Source organism: Apodemus sylvaticus, chromosome 1, assembly GCF_947179515.1.
Source record: "Apodemus sylvaticus chromosome 1, mApoSyl1.1, whole genome shotgun sequence".
NCBI classification, from domain to species: Eukaryota; Metazoa; Chordata; class Mammalia; order Rodentia; family Muridae; genus Apodemus; species Apodemus sylvaticus.
In genome coordinates, this window is record NC_067472.1 from 79,921,981 (window position 1) to 79,942,009 (window position 20,029).

Consider the following 20,029-nt stretch of genomic DNA (forward strand, 5'->3'; position numbering starts at 1 on the left):
GTGAGGGACTAGGGGTGGGTGGTCAGTCTGGTATGTGCTCTTGAGCCTGTGGGCACACACACACACACACACACACACACACATGGGTGGGGGTGGTGGGTGGGAGGGGCATGGGTGGGTTTGGGCTGTGGGCGAGTGGGCTGGTGGGACCCTGAGGGGTTGATTGGTGGCTTGTACCAAGCACTTACTGGGGTTCCATATGCTGGTCCATATGAGTCCACGGACAGTGGTGGACACTGGTGGGCGGGGCAGCGTGGTGGTTTGACAGGAGCAGGTGTAAGCATGCTGGGGCTGGGTCAGAGGTCATGGTGGCGTGGGTGGAAGAAGGCCACGGTCAGCGGCATATACCTTGTCTCTTTCAGGGCACCAGCCACACATGGGAGACTCTTGGCCACGGAGCTCAGCTCATGAGGCAGCAGAGCTAAACCATCAGTGCTGGGTCCTGGGGCACTGGGTGTGATGTGGCCCAAGCACCCCTGCCTTCCTGCCACCACTGGCACAGCCCTCCCACAGGACATGGAAGCCTGGTCTCTGTGCTGTGGACTCAGCTCTCCTGTCATGGAGACACCAGGCCTAGACTGCCACCGCTGCCTGGGCCTTGGGGCCCCAGAAATGGGTCAAGCAGGCCCGAGGGACTGTCCAGGTGGCACAGAGACTCAGAGACAGCGGCCACCACTACACCTAGAGCCCCACCCAGCTGGAAAGCCAGGAAGAACACTGGTATGGACCACTGGATGCTGGACACCCACAGCCAGCCACAAAGTCAAGCAGGTGCCCAGAGGGGTGGGGTCCTGTGGGGACGGGGAAGAGCTTATTGAGGAGGAGGCAGTATCTGCCTCTGCAGGGTCCACACAGCAGGCACACAGCAGGGGCTCAGTAAGTGCTTGTTGAATCTGTTCTCTTGCTATGTATGGGCTGGCTCCCCCCCATCGTTCCCTTACCCCAGAAGTAATGCCCTGGGTACTGAGATCAGGGCCAAATGTTTTGGATGAACTAGAGTCTAGCCCGGCCTGGGAAAGATCAAGATGGAGACAGGTGGCCAGAGCAAGAGGGGAAGGCCAGAAGCTAGAAGCAGCACATGTGTCTGGGAACTTCAGTACTGTGACATCACCCTGACCCCAAGGATCCTTTACCCTGTGTCTAGGGCCACTTTTCAGAAAACCTCCAGCTCAGCTTCCTTGGGGGGGGGCGGTGATTCCTGCCTTGACTATGAGAGCTTGGGTCTAGAAAAGGAAGTTTCTTGCTTGAGACTAGAGGTGACATGTGAGACTGTGAGTTTAAACCAAACTTGCTCCAAGTTTAGTCTCCCAAGAGCCTAATAAGGATTGGCAGGCAGAGGCAGAACGTGGTCTTCTTCATTCGTCCACCCATTGCCCATCCATGACCCACCATCCCACCTGGAAGCTACTTAGTCAGCCTTCAGCCTCTATCATGTACCTAGCCACTCATCTGTCCATCCACTCATCCATACATGATCCATCCACTCACCATCCATCCATCCATCCATCCATCCATCCATCACCCACTCACCCATCCATGTATCATGACCATTTAACAAATGTCTATCCATCATCCATCTGTCCATCCATCCGTCCGTCCATCCATCCATCCATCCATCCATCCATCCATCCATCCATCCACTCATGTTTCATCCATCTAATCATTCACCCATTTAGCAGGATATAGCTACTCATCACCTATCCATACATGCATTAATCCATCCATCCATCCATCCATCCATCCATCCATCCATCCATCCATCCAGCATCCATATATCCTCAATTACCCATTCACCCATGATTCAGCCATCCATTATCCATCTGTCACTGTCATTCCTTCCCTTGCCAATCATCTATTCACTCACCCGTGCTTCAGCCATTTTCATCATCCAGCTATCTATCTGTTCAGCTGTCTGCACACGGGTGTCATCTATTGTGCCCCTACTGTGTGCCACACAGTATAGCAGGCCCTTGAGATGGAACACTGAAGCTTCCAGTAAAGCAGACAAGGGGTGGAATGGGAGGTGACAGTTCAGTGTATGAGTGCTGGGTGCGGTGCCTGCTCTGGAGACAGACTGCCTAGCATCAGATCCTGTCTCCTCAGCTCTGGTGGCCTGAGATGGGACTCTTCACTGTACCTACCTCTTATAGTTGTTGGGGTGCGGTGACCCAGGCTGGTGCCAGTGAGCACAGGGAACAGAGTCTGGACCATGGAAAGCACCCCACCATCGTGCCATCGAGGAGAGTTGGGGCCGTGGGTTTGAGGCAGTGCCTGCTGGAGACCACCTGAAGGATTGGTGATCAAGGAAATGACATCCCAGCCATCTTGCTGATATCAGGTTGTGGAAGGAAGGACAGGATGGGAGAGGGCTTTCAAATGGCCCAAAGGCAAGCACGGAGGGAAAGGAGGTCTGTGGGGGGCAGAACCAGACTACAGAGTGCACTCAAAGCTTCATTGGGGACCTGTAGCTTATCCTGGGGACAGCTGGGTGCTCTGGGCAGGGTGGGACAGGCCAAGGTGAGGTGTGTAGTCTAGAAAGTCACCACGGCTCCAGGCTACAAGAGATGATAAAGGCAGGACTCTGGTGTCCTTGCAGGGCCCTGTGTGTGAGGAGAGCGCTGTGGGTGAGGAAGGAGGCCCACGGGGGATCTGGTGGCTGACTTAGGGGCGAAGAGGAGGACTTGGAATGGGAAGAGAGGGCTTAAGATGCTGTCCTATGTCAGGCAGGGCACATAGGGGCTAAGGATGACTCCATGCTCCGCGTGCAGGCACACCTGTGCTGTCACTCTGAGAACACAAACACTCTGAGAACACCGCTTTGTGTTCTCAGTTGGTGTGGGAACCTCTGGGAGAGACAAAGTTGGCCTGGGCAGAGTCTTGCAGTTGTGAGGGCACCAGAAGATCCAGTATGGGGAGCTGTGGTACTGGTCTTTCCTGAGGGAGCACTGGGGTGGGCCTGAGCATGGTCATTGCTCTGGAATCTGACCCTACCACCAGGAACTTTGTAAGTCTTAGTGGTCATCCGGGGGCCCTGTGAAGTCGATCATGGGCTCTAGGAGGTCCAAGAAATGATTTTAGTTGACAAACTGCCATCTATTTTAATAGCTGTGTTTATGTAAATGTGTATTAGAAAACCGTGTATGGGCGTGTCCACGCTCCAGGTGCAGGTGTTGCTGCGTAGAATGAACCACAATAGGCATTTCAGTAAAAAGAGTTGGCTTAAAGAAAAATACTAAATAAATAATCATGCAAGTGGTCTGTGATTGTGGTCTGTGGGTGACTGGAATGGGGGTTACTGCCAGGAGAGAAGAAAGGGAGGGTGGGCATGGAACCAGGGGACTTCGGGTCCTCCGGGGAAGCAGCTGTCTTCCAGTACAGTGGGAAGGAAGCAGCTCCAGATTTGTGACACCATGGGACTTACAGTCACCTTCTTGAGGGCTGTCTTCCTGCTGGGAGCAGAAGCCACTGTACTTCCTGCCTGGAGCTAGGAAGTGCCACTATCGGGCAGTGCCACTTGGTCTGGGAGGGGCTACAAACCACCCTGAGTCCTGGAAGGGAGGGACGGGCTCAGCAGCTCTGTTTCACACCCTGAGCTGGTGCATGCCTGTCACACATCCCAGGGCTGCACCACACGTGGCCATTGATCTCCAGAAGCTGACCTGGTCCCGGGCAGTGGTGGTGCATGCCTGTAATCCCAGCACTTGGGAGGCAGAGGCAAGCAGATTTCTGAGTTCAAGTTCAGCCTGGTCTACAGAGTGAGTTCCAGGACAGCCAGGGTTACACAGAGAAACCCTGTCTCAGGGAAAAAAAACAAAAAAAACAAAAACTGACCTGGACCAGGCCGACAGTTCACAGACGCCACGCTAGGAAGTGCACTGTATCAGTGTTCAGGTCTGGGGATGTGACAGCTCCCAGGCCTCAGCACCGGGCCTTTGCTGAGCCTGCAGGATCCCTGATGCCTTCGCCTCACAGGACTGTCACCGCCTCTCTCCATGTGCAGAGGGACCCATGTCTGCTTTCCCTGGCCAAAGCTGGTGGGCAGGCCCCAGTCACTACTTCTTCCCTGGTCTGTGGCCTTGATGAGTGGCCACCCCCCACCCCCCCCCTCACCGGGACCTGGTCACATACTCATCTCCCAGGTAATGGAAATGTCAGGTTGATTCATGGACCTTCACTGCCAGGCCTGATGAGAAGGCTGGCAGGAGCCGCTGCTGAGGAGGAGGAGGTGAGGGCTGCGCCAGGCATCCTGATGTGCACTTGGACAGGCCTAAGTGTGAGTCCTGCCCTGTCTCAGTGGCTGACCCTACCTGGAGACCAGGGGACACACACACAGAACAGAGTTGTACACAGAGCTGCCACAAGGAAACAAGATGGAGACGCATTCTAGGGCAGGAGGTTACCCGTGTCACCCCTAACAATAAGAACGCCACTTCAAAGAGTGAGGAGGGCCACTCAAGTCCTCGCTGAAGCGTGAGGCAGGAGACAGTAGGTGAAGTGTGTGTTATACACAGAGGCCGTGCAAAGGTCCTGGGATTGCGAGTCACCCCCATGTGGACTGCATGGGGCTATGGCAGAATCTAGTGCTTAGAGCTTGGGGTAAAGACAGGCTTCCCCTGAGCAGACTTCTGGGATTTGATGTGGAAGACCCCAGGGCTTTGGCGAGGATTGGGGTCCTCATGAGGGATGGCAGAGATTGATGGGGTCTTTTTGGACAGGTAGGATCAACACATGATGCCGTGTTGCGGTCCCCTTTTGTCTGTGTGAGCCCGGAGACAGGGTAAACTGAAGGACTGCATCAGGCCTTCGGGGAGGGGGTGGCCTAGGCATTGCAGTCAGAGCTCAGAGGCGGAGTAGTTAGGGAGTGTGCCTGGCAGCTGGTCTTGCTGCAGGCTTGTTCTGGATGGGATTCTGGACAAGCACTGGAGGCCATAGAAGCCCTGAGAGGTTCAGGCAACAGTGCTCTGGATTGAAGGACAGGGAAGGGTGTCCCCTACCTCTATGGAAATCAGATTCTGAATGGTGTGTGGGCTGGGAGGGACTGAGTTCTAAGAGTCCCTGGCCTGGGCCAGTGTTCTGGGGCTCTTAGTACCCTTATGCTGACTAGTCTGTCGACTTGACATCATCTGAGGGGAGGAAACCTAAACTGAGAAATTGCCTCCATAAGATTGGGTTGTAGGCAAGTATATGGTGGGTATTGCACAAGGCTTCGGCCCACTGTGGGTAGTACCGCCCCTGGGAAGGTGGTACTAATTGTATAAGAAAGCTAGCTGAGCAAGCCACGAGGGACCAACCAGTGAGCAGCACTCCTCCACAGCCTCTCCATCAGTTCCTGCCTCCAGGCTCCTGCCTAGCTTGAGTTCCTGCCTTGGCTTCTCTCAAAGGACTGTGAATCTGGATATGTAAGCTAAATCAACCCTCTCCTTCACAAGCTGCTTTTGGTTATGGTGTTTCGTCATAGCAACAGAAACCAAGACCACACACAACTGTTGGACAGCTCTACTCAGGCCACTTGTGTGTAGGACTCAGACAGTGGTGCAGTCACTGCCATGAGGAAAAGCCAGTCTTCTGCACTGGGGATTCTAGTGTAGACAGACAGGAAGTCACTGCAGGGCTTTGCCTATCCCCAGAGATGCACAGCTCCTGTCCCCTGGCCAATCCTTCTCGGACTAGTCTCCACCGAGCTCCTATCCTGTCACCTTTGCTTTCCTAGAGGACTGTGGCCTGCTGACACCCGTGGGTCTGGCTGAGTGGGAGACTCGGATGAGGCAGAGGTAGAGGGGTCTGAGATAGGGAGAAGCAAAGCTGGGGGCAGGGCCACCTGGGGGTGTGCCTCCCGCTTCCCTTGCTGAGTAGGGAGCAAGAATTGGTAGAAGAGAGAGCCTGCCACAGAAGACAGGGGTAGGAGTGCAGTGTAGGGTGGACACGGCGCTTTGTCCCGTCGATGGCTGTGAGAAGCTGTACACATAGGGCAGGCAGGAGGATGGCTTGCTGCTCTGGCAGACTTTCTGTCAGTGTCACAAAGCCCCAAGATCCTGGTCCCAAGTCTGTGCATTATGAAAAGATATTCACTGGGAGATTTAGCTGAATGCCTCCTGGAGGGTGCACCATGAGACTCAAGGTCTGGACGCTGGGGCAGTTCTCAGAAGTAAGTACTGCTGCTGTGCAGTCTGGGTAGGGAAGCCCAGGTCAGAGCTCAGACTCATTGAGGTAACACGGCCAGGAGAGCCCAGGAGAGCATACCTTGGGTTGGGAAATAGAGAATGGTGCACCTGTACTAGAACTCAGGTCTGCTGGCTCTAGAACCACTGCAGTGCATGCAGTGTGCTGGGGTGGGGGGAGGGCAGCTACAGAAAATGAGGCCTGTGTCCATCACCCACAGGCCCATTTGCCTGGGGGAGGGTCTCAGATATGCTGGCTCCTGTTGAAGTTGTTGCTGTTATAATGATATAAGGCTGCCAAGAGCTGCCCTTATGCTGGGACTGTGAGGCAACCAGTTTCCAGAGAGGCCCAGAGACCACATGTGTGTGGCATGCAACACATGTGACTTGGGACCCCAGCCCTGGGCACCAGTGGGCATGCAGCCTTGTGCGAGCACCCTGGCCTGTGCTAGGCCCTCAGGGCTGGGCTTCTCTGTGAACACTGCTGCCATAGCTCTGCTCCTCCATGTGCCCGGGGCCTTGACCTCCTGGCTATGAAGGGCATGGAAGCCGTCAGAACAAAGGGGCCGCAGGGACATCTGGAGAGCACCACCCTAGGCCTCTCTACTGCCAGCCTCTCTCTCCCCAGCCACTTCAGATGTAACACGGATTAAGTGGGTTCTGATCTGTTCACGGTGGCAGGTGGATTCCATGAAGAAAGTGAGTCTAACCCATGTTCCCAGCTACAGGCTCAGCGAGAGGGCATGTGTCTGAATGTTCAGCCTCAAATGTACCCTGGCTTAGGGCTGGACAACAAGGCTTCCTCTGTTTGACAACATCCAGTGTACCACACTCTATTCTTAATAACATCTTTTATTGATTTTGTAAGAAAAAATAGACATTTGTTTGAGAGTTAATGCTTCTGCCAGTGCCTTCCCTCTGAGAGTGCACAGAACATACACGTATAAACACCCACCAAGCATCTGGAGGGAGGCCACCAAGGTTAGTGCTCCAGAAAACTCAACCCGAGCTCACCCCTAGGAGAAGCTGGATTCCTGTTAAAGCAGTGGCTCTGTCTTCCTCCTAAGAGTTGGTCTGATGGCTCTCCTGAGAGCTGCGTGGCTCATGTGGGAACAAGGGGAGGAGCCGGGGGAGGGGGGCCTGGCGGCTACAGAGATGATGGATTCTCATCAGAGAAGCAGTCCTATCTGCATGTCAGCTGGCTCCAAATTAAAACATCTGTACAGCTGCTGGGTGTCGCTGCTTACGAGCATTTGTGATTCTTGGTAGTATCAGAATGTACTCAATTCGGCACCATGGCACCGCCCCACTGGGCCCCGAGCCAGGAAATAACAGATTAATATTTGGAACCAGAAATTACCCACTACTGGAGACTGATTAGGTTCCGGATCTGAGCTTGTTCCATAGATGTGCACACAGGTATGGGGCTCTGGGCTGCAGGGAGAAGAGGCAGGGCTGAGCCTAGGCTCTCCCAACTCTGACTTGCAGGTGTGTGTGTGCGTGTGTGCATGCATGTGTGTGCGTGTGTATGCGCGTGTGTGCATGCGTGTGTGTGTGTGTGTGTGTGTGTGTGTGTGTGTGTGTGATGTAGGGGCTAAGGGCAGGTTTCGGCACTGGCTGCAGCTTACTTCCACTCCTCAGCAGGACACATGCCCTTGACCCATCCTGACTCAGGTTTGAACAGAGGTCAGAGGCTACCTAGAACTAGCCCATGAGGCCTCCAGAGGCATGGGGTGGAGGAGGAGCTGTAGCACAGTGGCCTCTCAGCAGCTCTGTTGCCCCTAGTGAGGAGGGCTGTGTAGTGGAGGGGCATGGGCTCTGTGGGCATGGTACTGAGTTCAGGACTTGGGTGCCAGAGGCCCTGCTCTTCTGGACCTCACAGGAGAGGGACAGAGAGGAACCAAGTATCCCTGACTCCCGGCAGCCAGCCCCATGTGGCAGGGGGCAGCTATCCTGTTCTTGACCCTTTCTTCTGACCACTATAGCTCCTGGGGCTGTGATTCAAGTCCCTCGTCCCTCCATGCTCTTCCAGCCCTGAAGTCTGAGGGACACGGGTACTGTTCAGGGCTGGTGACACTGAAGAGGCTCTCCCTCCTGCTCCAGTCAGCACCGCCAACGCCTTGAGGTCTCCTTCTCACGTATGCAGGTTTTGGGGCGTAAGGCTGTGAAAACAGGGCGCATGAAGTGTGAGTTACACTGCCCTTGAGAACAGCTATATACCTGGCTGGCCATTCAGACAGGTGGAGACCTGGCTAGCCTACGTTCTGAGCACTCTGCCTAACCTATCTCAGGCATGGAGTAGGCTCTATCATGCCATCCCTGGGCCTTTACCTATATTACCAGATGCCCTTAGGACTCAGATCAGATGCCACCTGCCCCAGGAAGCCCTCCACTTGGTGTCCCCACAGTGTACCTTGTCTTTTCTCCTGGCCACAAGGAAAGCCTGTAGCCAGAAGCTGCTTGCCACTCTGGGACAAGAGTGAAGGGAAGGTTTTAGGTAGGCAAAACTTTACTTTAGGTTTAGCAAAGCCAGTACTCAGCTTCCTCTCCACCTAGACCAAGCCTCTGACAGGGATGCCCAGGGCAGAGACATGTCACTCACCTGGGTCAGCAGTGCCTGGCTTCCTCCTTGAGGTAGTGATGACCTGGTTTTCATTCATCATTTGTATGTCCTGGTCTTCCTCCGGCTTACTGCAGGAGGGGAGACATACGGTTCATCAGCCTCCAGACCACGTTCCTGCTATCGTCTTCATTAGGGCTGGTCAGGGGCATACCTGATGATGGTGTGTTTCTCCTGGTGACAGAAGTCAGTGTCCTCGGCAAAAAGGATGGTGTGGTGGGGCACAGTGGGCTCACATGTGGGCAGGATGCCGCCAACCAGGTGGCTCACCATGGCAAGAATGCCATTGTACACGAGCAAGTCATCCACCAGCAGCTAAGGGACAGAGTGGGAATGAGCCCCGCCCCTCCCCGTTTACCCCAGCCCCAGCATGCAGCCCTCTGCTGTCCCAAGCCCAAGCTTCTTTGAAGTCTCCTGTGGACAGCAGGATCTCTCCCACGCCAGCATGAAGGGCACGTGCTACCAGCTTGGGCTGTAGATTTGGAAGTTGAGGCTCCAGGACTTTGCCAGCACTGGGTGACCAAGTATAGAGATGGAGGCAGATCCAGTCTCCAGCCCCCACAGCTTCTGCTCTCTCCACTGGGCTACCCAGTTGCTTCCCAAGGCTCTGTGATTCTAGGGGGAGCCCTGAAGCAAGACCAAGGCCAGGGCCAGGTTCAGGGGTTGCTTTGGATCATTCCCAGGCTCTTTCCCTGCTCAAGTTGGTGACTGGGCAAAGAGGGAGCTACAGCAATGATAACTGGCCCCGCCTCATTTCCAGCCCAATGCTCTCCCACACCAGCTAGTGAGGACTCACGCCAAACTCCTTCACCCCTCGTTGAGGCGTTTTCGTGTAATTCCACAGTTTGATCATTGACACAGTGGTGGGCAGATCGAAAATGACATACACTCGGTTCACCTGTCAGAGAGCAAAGCCAATTAAAGCAGCTGTGTGTGGAAACAGCTGTGGGCAGGGCCAGCCACCAGGGCAGGGAGCTGGGCCCCAGGTGCCAGTGGTGGCACTCCTCACGCAGGAAGCCTAGAGGTCTGTGGCTTCTCTTCTCAGAGCCCATTTTGAGTCAAGTCACGTGTAGTTGCGTTTGGAATAAACTGCTGAGCTGGCTCTGGGCCTCCTGCTGCTGTGGCCCTCATTTAAATACTGGAGGAGAACTGAGAGCAGCCCTGCCTCAAATCGGACTGTTTCCACCTGCAGAGGCCAGGAGCTTCTCCCCAGCAAACAACGTGCATGGTACTGATCCATTTGTCCTTTCTCAGGGTTACAGGGAAAAAGCTAGAGTCCTATGCACCTAGAACCATGGTTTCTCCTAGCCCATGTCTGCTGGGGAATTACCGAGTAACTAGCACTCAGCCCCAGATTAGCAGCAGGCTCAAGCATCACAAGGGGGGCACTTGGAAGGCCAAATAAAGACCTAAGTGTGAGCGGACCCAGCCTGCAGCATGCAGTGCCTGCGAACAGTGACTGGGTGGAGTCTTTCTGCTCAGACCCTTAGATTCCCACTAGGAGAATGATAGCAGCCAGAGGAGAGCAGTGAACTGCTTTAGGCTGGAGTCGAAGGGCCATAGGACTGGCGGAACCCTTTGTAACAGGGGACCGGGCTGATGAGTTGGTCCTGTGGCCTTTGGGAGTTGTTCCCTCCTCTAAGTGGAAAATGTTCATCTTATACTCAGTTACACGAGCAGGACAGGATCCCACCATGTTCTGAAAACAGGCTCTGTTTCAGAGGTAGAGGGTGCTGATGGCCTCCGCCCTCTCCTGGACCTCCCTCCCTCCCTCCTCTCTGGGATGATGAACAGGCCTCTGCAGAGTTTGAGAGCTGGAAGGGGCAGTCCGTGTAAGAATGGACGGCATGTCCGACGGGGGTGGGGGGCAAGGTGGCCACCCTGTGGCTGTGGGTCGTGATGTAAGGAGCAGAGACAGGCAAAGGAGACGGGGGAATGAGGACGATGCCAGGGTGCAGTGGGCTGCAGAGGGCCTTGACAAAGGGAGGCAGCAAGATACACACGAGCCCAGTGGTCCCTGTCCCCCAGCGCCTGGACAGACTCCTGACTTCAGGGTTCCTGGACCTCCTCACACATCTGGTATCTGGGGTCTTTTTGGGTAAAGTTCATGGAGTGAGAGAAGGGACTGTAGGCCTGGAAGGGCTACACCTGCAGCTGTTAGCCACAGCCGGTACCTCCGATGGCCCCCATGTGTTTCAGCTGTCACTGGTCCAAGGGCAGGTGCCCGTCCAACCCCAGGGCCAGGTACCCACCAGGCCAGGCAGGATGGGGGCCAACCACATGTGCCTGCCGTCACTGGTGTCGTTGACTTGGTCGATGAGCTTGTCAGGGGTTCTCACGTCCCCACAAACACCCTCTAGCGCGTTCACACTGTCCGGAAAGGCAGCGATATCTGAGGTGGAGGTTAAGCTGTAGTAACCCAAACTCATATGCTGTGCACAGTGTGTCACCCTCAAGTGAGTTAAGCTGTCAGCAGTGTGTGTCAGGAGATGAGGGGCTCGTGCCCGACACTCAGTAGTCTGGGAAATGACAATGAAAATAAATGCATTCTAAGAAAATGGGGTTGTGGCCAAGGGGCACATCTGTGTGGGGCAAGGGGTCAAGTTCAAAGTCAGGGCACTACAGGTGGGACAACTGGACATAAGGGGTTGCAGACACATAGACAGAGGTGAGGGTGCTGCCACCACTCTGAAGCCCAGGTCACACCCCATGTGGGCAGGAAGGTATTACTCTGACAGGTCATGACCTTGTCAAGTCTGCCACCCCGCCCCAACAGGAGCTGACTAGAGAAGAGACCTCAACATGCATGTGCAGAATATGGGTCCAGCTTTGACTCTGTGACAGGGAATCTCTGTCAGGAGATCTCAGGCAAACCACTGAACCTCACTGATCCTGTAACCCCACCTGTAACAAAGCATAAAATGTCTCCAAGCCGGGCAGAGAGCCTCAGAGGGTAGTGGCTGTGAGCCCTCTTGGTGACATCAGTGCAACCTTCCGTTCCAGGAGTCATCCACTAAGTTATGAGGAAGACAATAGTTCCAGAGACTCTAGGCCCCTGGCACTTGCAGGATGCTCTGGGGCCATGCCTTTCTCTACCTGAAGAGCCAGAGGTCCCCGCTCAAGGATGCTGATGATAAGCAGGTGGGCTTATCATTCTCACACAGAAGATGGGCAAGAAACTTCAGAGCTTTACAACTGGGCTGTGTGACATCAGGCAAACAACCCCTCTGTCTCAAGCTCCTCCCTGGACAATTAAGATTCCAGAATATTTTGTTCTAAGATGTCTGTGGGGTTCATGGGATAAATGCTAGCTAGCAGTGCCTGGCACAGGAGGAGCCCTTGGGAAGCACTGAGTTTAGGGGCTGTTAGATAACCAGAGCTCCCGGAGTCAGCGCGGAGGTAAACTGTGAAGGCATCCATGGGTCCTCTGGTTTAGTCACGGTCGTTTCACACGACTGAGGGCCTTGTACTGCCACTTCTCAGGCTAAGTTCCAGAGGCTGCATTTAAAAAGATCAATCACCAACTGAAATATTTCAGAACCCTGTGGGCCGAGCAACAAGTTCCAGCACGGCACACTGTGAGCCAGAGTTCCGGTTAACATACTTCTGTTCTCCTGCAGGCTTCAGGGTCTTTAGAGCACCGGCTGCCTGGGCCCTCTGAGAAGGGCCTGCGCTCGACAGGAATCTCCCACACTCTCAACCACAGCACTCGGGTCTGAAGAGAACGAGATACAGTAGCCTTGGCGAGTGTGGCCAGGAGCAGCTCGAAGGGCCCAGTGGCATCCCTCCATGTTGTCATCACCATCATCACCAGTACCAACATGATCGTCACCGCCATCACCCCATATCATAACTACCATCAACACCACCGCCACCCACCATCAGCATCAGTTCTTTCCTTTTGTTTTGCATTTTGAGACAAGGTCTCACTAAGTCGTCCATGCTAGCTTCAAATGCACAGAGATCTACCTGCCTCTGCGTCCTGAGTGCTAGGATTAAAGGCGTGTGTCACCATGTCTGACCCTCATGGTCTTTTGAAACGGGGCCTTGCTATGTAGCTCAAGCTGCCCTCAAAATTGTACTGGCAATTTGCCTTACATAGGCAAAACCCTTCCTGCCCCTCCCCCCAATCCCAGCAGCCCCTGCTGCGGCAGGAAAGGATACTGTTCTGGGACAGTGGGATCCTCTCCCCACGCTCATCATATAGCTCCAGCCCCGTGAGGCCAATGTAGTAGGGGTCGCCCCAGCTGGACAGCAGCTGGAACTGGAAAATGACTGCGGGTGGGATTAAGGAAGAGAAGCTCAGTTTTTTGGAGAAGAAAGCCATGCAGAGGCAGATGTGATGGGCTCTTCTTGTTGGTTGATGAAGAGTCTCTCCCCCAGAGATGGCTGTCTGTCAAAAGGAACACAGCATCACACTTGCCACACCACCTGCTCTGGGCCCTGGGCCAGGAAGGAACAGGAATCCTAGGAGCAGACCCTGTGGATAGTTGGTGCTGGGACCACTCTCATCTCAGCCTCAGTTTCCCTGGTTATAAGATGATTAGAACAAGAAATTCCTCTCTCCTCCCTGTCTTTCAAGTTCATGGGAATAAGCGTGTTGGGGGTAGGGGAAAGCCGCAGGCCTGGCTGCAGCACAGTGGTTCCCACGGACAAGCTCCACGGGTACAAGGCAGCAGCTGCCCCCGCCTGGCTCCATCTTCCCAGGCCCCAGTTTCTAGGAGCAGGAATGGAAGTCATGAGCGCCCAGACACACCCCAGGCAGTCACAAGTCACAGCCCAAGCAACTGCTTCCTTCCTTCCAGACCTGGACACCTCCACACAGGCAGAGGTGAGTTATCTGGCCTCTCTAACTTGTTTCTTTTAATTCTAGCTTTTAGCTTTCTTTTCAATTTTCTTTTTCTTTTCTTGTTCCTCCTTCCTTCCTTCCTTCCTTCCTTCCTTCCTTCCTTCCTTCCTTCCTTCCTTCCTTTCTTTTCTTTTCTTTTTTTAAAGAGACAAGGTCTTGTTACGCAGTCAGGGATGGTCTGGGACTCATGATCCTCCTGCCTCCACCATGCCTGCCTCTGTGCTTTAGTTTTCATGGCTGGGAAGTGAGGCTGCCACTGTGGCCTGCTCCCAGGACTAATGCTCTGCTGGCCATGCAATGAGATCACACCAGGAAGTGGGTGTGGTCTTCCTGCCTCTGTCCCTGCCATCTCCCTGACATGTTCCTGGGTCACCTGTTTCTCTTCCAGCCCCACTCAGCTGGGTCTTTTGTGCAACTTCTACAGCCCCAGTTTTCTAAGAGGCAGATGGGTCCCATGCTGCTATTATGTCCCAGTGATGCCTTCATTAGTTCCACTTTCCCTGTGTGGCACTCTGGTTGCTGGGCATGCGCTGTGCTTGCTGGGAGAAGGATACAGCCACAGGGCATGAGTGGGGCCTCGTAGTCCATGCTGGCTCGCTCCAGGCTCTTTGCATCTAGCCTGGAAAGAGACCAAAACAGCACCATGAACCCTTCTGCTCCAGAGTCACCAAGAGACACTCCTCAGCCATGGGCTGCAGATGTAGCAGCCCGGGGAGTTGGAGTGTATCCATAGGGGCAGTGGAGGGCCTAGCTCTTTTCTGTTACAGACCTTTGCAAGCCTTAGAGTACCTAAAAGTAGGGACGTGTTTAACTCAGACAGAGGTGCAGACACCTGGACAGAGTGAGGAGCCACCGTGCAAGCCAGGCAGCTGGCAGGTACTTGAGTGGGATGTGCCGCTGTGGTCACTCTCTTAGCCACATCCCTTGCTCTCTAGAGGGGTGCAGAGGCCACAATTCTGAGTGCTAGGTGCTGCTGAAGAGTCAGGGTGCCTGACAGGCCATTTGGATGGGCAGAAGTCTGGGGAGGCCTCTCATAGCAGTCAAACTGGACATAGTAAAGCTCCTGGAATGTAGGCAGGCTGGGGATGCAGAAGAGAAAGGGGAGAAAGGAGAAGCCCTGAGCACTACTGACTTCATGATCTCCATCCCAGGCCTCAGTTTCCATTTCTGTGAAATGGGTATAAAAATCCCTGCTTTTAAGTACAGACTCTAAGAGATAGGAAGATCTCTGTGAGTTTGAGGCTAGCCTAATCTACATAGTGAGTTCTAGGCTAGTCAGGGTTACAGAGTAAGATCCTATCTCAGGAAAGACAACAATACCCCCCACCCACCCAACAAACTCAAAACCAAAACCCAAGTGCACACTCAAAAGCATGGGCCATTCTGGCTCCAGGAGAGATGACCACTGTTCTGCCCTCTCCTCCAGCTCTTCTTTATAGACCTCCGTGGGATGTCCTGACCAAGGACACTGTTACAATTTTGCCATAGGGGAGTGAACTCTTTTGCTTCACTATTGTGGGTTTTGGTGCTCAGACACTGGGGACTGTAAACCGGCAAACCTCACTTGGTTTAGACTTTGGTGCTGGAGCAGTCTCCAGGACACCTCAGCAAACCCAAGTGAGAGCTTTTCATCTGCTTCTCTTGGGATCAGGGCTGGGGAACAGGCGCTGGCTGGAAGCAACCAGAGGTGTTTCTGGACAATATGCGTGACTGCAGCTCCAGCCCTGAGGGTGCACACACAGAGGACAGACGCACGTGGGCTAGACCAACTCCCTCACCTCCTGGTGGGTGCTGGTGGTAGCCGGGTCTGTAGGTAGTCCCCAAAGAGAATTTCTTGTGCAAAATCAAAGTGGCAGTTGCCAGGCCCCTTTCGGATGAGAAAGCCTTCTGCAGGAGACACACACAGACCATCCAGGGACACATGAGCGATTTTGACCTAGCAGAGGAGACACAGGAAAGCCGGCCATGCCTGAGTTCCAGTGACAGTTACATTCCATTTTTTTAGCACAACATTGGGTCTGGGCACAAGGTACCTAGAGTAAGGGCGCTGTCCAGAGGACACTTACCTGTGTTTGCCATGCATGCATTTCAGAGGAGGCATGGGCCTTGGTGGGGGACCCAGACACCAGTGGCAGCGGCCTGTAGCAGTCTGGCCCGATGGTCAAGGACACTACCTCAGGAGCACAACCCCTACCAGCAGTGCTGTGCAGGCCTCCAGCCTCTCCACCTCCTTCCCTACCTGGGAGATGGGCAGAGGCTCCATCTTCCTACTTTCAGCACCTGCTAAGTCTACTCTGGGTGCATAGCAGAGACCCAGCTGGTCCTCCTCACAGCCTCAGGGCTGATAGGTAGTGGCACTGTGTTTACAAAGTACTTACAGAGCACACACACGCACTCATGAACACACACACACACACACACACACACACACACACACACACACACACACACAATCTTGCATGCATGCTCACGCACACACCCACGTATCTTGTCCAGGCAGGAATCCTCTAGCCATGCTGCTGGGATCTGCCAGCAAACTGCAAACACCTACAAGCCTTCAGAGGCCACTTGCCATCCCTGCCTTCCCACCAGCAATTGAAAGAGTGTGGGCTTCATGCTCGACAGACCAGACGCTAGCTGTGTAGCCCCAAGAGAACCGCCAACCTTTCCAGCCTTCCTTGGAAGTCTGAGAGGTGGGGCAGTAGAGGCAGGGTGAGAGCCTGATGAAATGAGGAGCACACACAAGCCTGCCTGACCACACCCTTCCCAGCGTTCAGTGGACATGGGGCCTGCAGCTGACATACAAGCCTGGACAGTGTGGGAAGGGCACCCACAGTCACAGGAGAAAAAAGCTCTGCAATCCCTGCAGGCTGCCCTGGGCTGTGGGCTACATTTGCTGTGTGTAAAAGGAAATGCAGCTTGCTCTCTCCCTGGATATCAGCCCCCTCCATTTGGAAGGTTCTGGAGGATTTATGCTCCTCTCCAGCACCCACGCCAGCCATTCATCATGCTGCCTTCCTGACAGCAGACTCTGCTCTGCCCGCCCGCCCGCCCGCCCGGCTTACCCCTCGGTAGGTGTCCTCGGGAGATTTATTGTAGTTCCAGAGGCGCAGGCCAGCAATGCTTTGGGCTCTGTCAAAGTGGATCATAACCACATGGTCCAACCCAGGGGAGAAGGGGATCAGCCACATGTGCTCATCCTCGGTGGTGATGTTCATGCCATCGATCAGCCTGCAGGCAAGGAGGGCAGGTCAGCAAGAGCGGGGGGGCCTCAGGAAGCCTGCCTCCCTCACCCAGCTATGTCTTAGAAGGTGGGAGAGCCGTGAAGCCAAGCAATGCTTAAGAAGGGGTAGAAACTGTGTGCTCAAGAAAGTGTTGAGAGACACTCATTCTCAACAATTCAACAGAAATGGCTGTGTCCTCATTGGGAATCCCTCAGCCTAGTGACCCCAGGGTGGGGACTTCAGCTGAGTATTATTAGTCTGCATGTCAGGAAGGCTGCATGTAGAAATGAGCTCATTGCAGAGCTGTGATGCAGGCACCCTGGATGTCCTGTGGTTAATGGCATGAGATGTGGTGTGGTCAGGCAGGCAGTCCACAGGAAGCAGGAACCAACTGCAAGGTGGGAATGAGATTATGACCTCAGCGTCAGTGCTCAGAAGGGGTGCACTGGGGTGGAGGGGTGGGTCTTTTCTTTGTTGTCCAGATGATCTGCAAGATGTGGAGGCAGTTTGACAGAAGTGAATCCCTTCTCTCTTGGTAAACATCAGGGAACCTGGCAGACCTAGGCCAGGAACAAGTGCCAGAGAGGCATGGTTGTGATGAGCTAAACATGTTTGGTAGTGAGGTCTAGTGCCCCAGGGAAACCCCAGACAGCAGGAGTGGCTTCCAGAACAATTACCTCTGCCCCTCTGCTTCTGGATCTGCCTCAGCCTCTTTAGCCTGGACTCGACCTTTGTACTCTGTTGTGGCATGGCCACTTGAAGACCCAGACTCAGAGATAACCAGTCCCCACACCAGCTCTACCCTTGGACCCTGGGGACCTTAAGGGCTACTGTACTGTAAGCAACTCTGGCTGTGCCCACAATTCCCACTTCTGAAATCAACTTCCCCCCTTACCATTTGATAGTTTAAGGTTTAGAATAAATCCAAGTGTTCATCCATGGAGGTAAAGCGTTCTCTCTCCTGTGCTCTAAAAGGCTGTTATTAAATTGATGGATGGTGTGTCTTACAATTGCTGGCATGTTAAAACTGAGGAAATTCAGCAGGCTGACCCTGCTGTTTGTGAAGGAAGCTGGCTGCTGCAGACTGCTGTTTCCTTCCAAAGCAATCACTTCTGTCTTGGGGACTGGCTGCCAGCAAAACTGTTGCAGAGGTTTGAGAGAGGGGACACTGGAGGTAGATGGCAGACAGGCTGGTGACAAAACAAGTCTTTTCCTTTGCAGTCACCTCCTGGTTCTGCCCTTGAGAGACCCAGTAGCAATAAACCTCTCTCATGTGTAGATCAAGGTCTCTAAACACTATGGACACCATCAGGGCCCTGTCACTGCAGGGACATGGTAGAGGCCAGATGTCAGGCAAGAGAGGCAAGAAGAGCCTGGGCCATCCTGGCATTGCCAAAGGCTGGGGAGGAGCAGTCAGTAGTAGAAGGCTTGCCCTGCTTGCAAAGGGGCTCTGGTTTCTATCCCTAGAACTTCAAACAGACAACACTAAATACTGCAAACAAATACATCAAGGAGCACGGGTATTCCCAGAGTCTGAGGTCACCAACAAGAGTAAAAGATGGCTTCAGGCCAGGCCCCATCTCCAGCAATACACGGCCAACAGAAAAGGTACTCAATGGTGTCTTTAGTGGTTCTTTGTCTCATGTTTTGTCAGGACATTTTTTTAAAGCCTTACAGGCCCTTTGCATTATGGGTTCCAGTTTTGTGCTTTTACAGGATTCCTGCGCATGCAAAGGTGTGTCTCTGTGTTTGTATAACATTCTTATGCTTTTTCTTTTGCCCTTTTCTTGGAGGGGGGTTGTTGTTGTTGTTGTTCTATTCCCATTTGTTTGTTTTTGTACTATTATCTCACTTATTATTACTCTTTAGATCCCTGTTTGTTTTTCAGAGACAGAAAGGGTGTGGGTCCTGAAGAGAGGGCAGGAGGGGGAGGGAAGTAGGAGGAGCTGGAGGAGGGAAGTTTAATCAGAATGTGGAGAATGAAAAACATCTTTTGTTTTGTTTTTGCTTTTGGAGGCAGGATTTCTCTGGCTGTCTGGGAACTTGCTATGTAAGCCAGGATGTCTTTGAACTCAGAGATCTGCCTGCCTCTGCCTCCTAAGTACTGGGATTAAAGGCATAAAACACCACATCTGACTGAAAAAAAACTTTCAATAAAAGAAAAGTAGGAAAACAACAAAAAAGAAGAGATGAGTTGGTGGTGTGCTCCTATAATCCTAGCACTTGAAACTGAAGCAGGAGGATCTTGAACTTGAAGTCCTGTTGGTACACACAGAGAAAATCAGAACCTTGGAGGTGGGGACACTCCAGAGTGAAGAGAGCCTATAGACTGCGGAAAATGTTTGTCAGCTACAGCCGGCAGGATTAAAGAGAAGAGATCAAAATGGCCAATGGGTATTTGAAAGAAAAACCTCGTCATCCCTAAGGATCAGGGAAAAGTGCTTTGAGAATCCATCTCACCCCATCAAGACAAATGACAAGCAATGCTGGAGAGGATACGGGGAATGAGGACCCCTCACTCCTGCCGTTAGGAGTCATAGCAATCATTATGGAGGGTTCAAAGCATCTACCATATAGCCAGCTGTAATGCTCCTGGGTTTATACTCAAAGGACTGTACGTCAGCACACAAGCAGAGAGACGTGCACACTCATGTTTACTGCTCTGTTCTCTGCTAAAATATACAGAGGCAGGATATGGACTAAGTCTAGATGTCCATCAATAGATGGTAAAGAAATGTGGTCCATACACATAATGGAATTTTATGCATCCATAAAGAAAAATGCAATCATATGGTATTTGCAGGAAAATGGATGCAACTAGAAAATTAAGAGAAACAAGCCGGACTCAGACTTCTATGTCTGTATGTCTTCTAACTTATGGAGCCTAAACCTTAAGTTATATATGGGTGTGTACCTGTGCATTTATATTAAAGAACTAGAAAGGGCTTCACTGGAGGGAAGGAAAGGATTTTAAGATGGGGACAGAAGCATAATAGACCACTTAAAATATTGCAGCAGACATGGCTTAACTAGGAGAAGCAAGGAAGCTAATGAGAGGGTACAGGGAAGGATGGTGGGGGAGGGAAGGAGTGAGGACAAGGTGTGATGATGTGTGTATGAAGTTGCCTTAATGAAATCTAAAATACAAAAATAAACAAAGAAGGAAGGAAAAATTAAG

At 53.1% G+C, this 20,029-nt stretch overlaps 2 protein-coding genes across 6 annotated transcripts in view; one reads left to right on the forward strand and one right to left on the reverse strand.

The window, feature by feature from the left end:
• Positions 1–3,249, forward strand: part of Gsg1l (GSG1 like) — a 200,552-nt gene extending 197,303 nt beyond the window's left edge. For both annotated transcript variants that reach the window (XM_052199696.1, XM_052199699.1), the window contains one exon: positions 363–3,249. In XM_052199696.1, the coding sequence (XP_052055656.1) occupies positions 363–460 (98 nt within the window). In that variant the 3' untranslated portion in view covers positions 461–3,249. The remainder of the gene's footprint in view (positions 1–362) is intronic.
• A 3,753-nt stretch (positions 3,250–7,002) lies between these two features.
• Katnip (katanin interacting protein) overlaps positions 7,003–20,029 on the reverse strand; it is a 182,082-nt gene continuing 169,055 nt past the window's right edge. For all 4 annotated transcript variants that reach the window (XM_052199602.1, XM_052199577.1, XM_052199586.1 and 1 more), the window contains 9 exons: positions 16,693–16,858; positions 15,406–15,563; positions 14,182–14,246; positions 12,943–13,053; positions 11,031–11,170; positions 9,575–9,676; positions 8,933–9,093; positions 8,761–8,849; positions 7,003–8,320 (listed from right to left, as the gene is read on the reverse strand). In XM_052199602.1, coding sequence (XP_052055562.1) covers positions 8,262–8,320; positions 8,761–8,849; positions 8,933–9,093; positions 9,575–9,676; positions 11,031–11,170; positions 12,943–13,053; positions 14,182–14,246; positions 15,406–15,563; positions 16,693–16,858 — 1,051 coding nt within the window. In that variant the 3' untranslated portion in view covers positions 7,003–8,261. The remainder of the gene's footprint in view (positions 8,321–8,760; positions 8,850–8,932; positions 9,094–9,574; positions 9,677–11,030; positions 11,171–12,942; positions 13,054–14,181; positions 14,247–15,405; positions 15,564–16,692; positions 16,859–20,029) is intronic.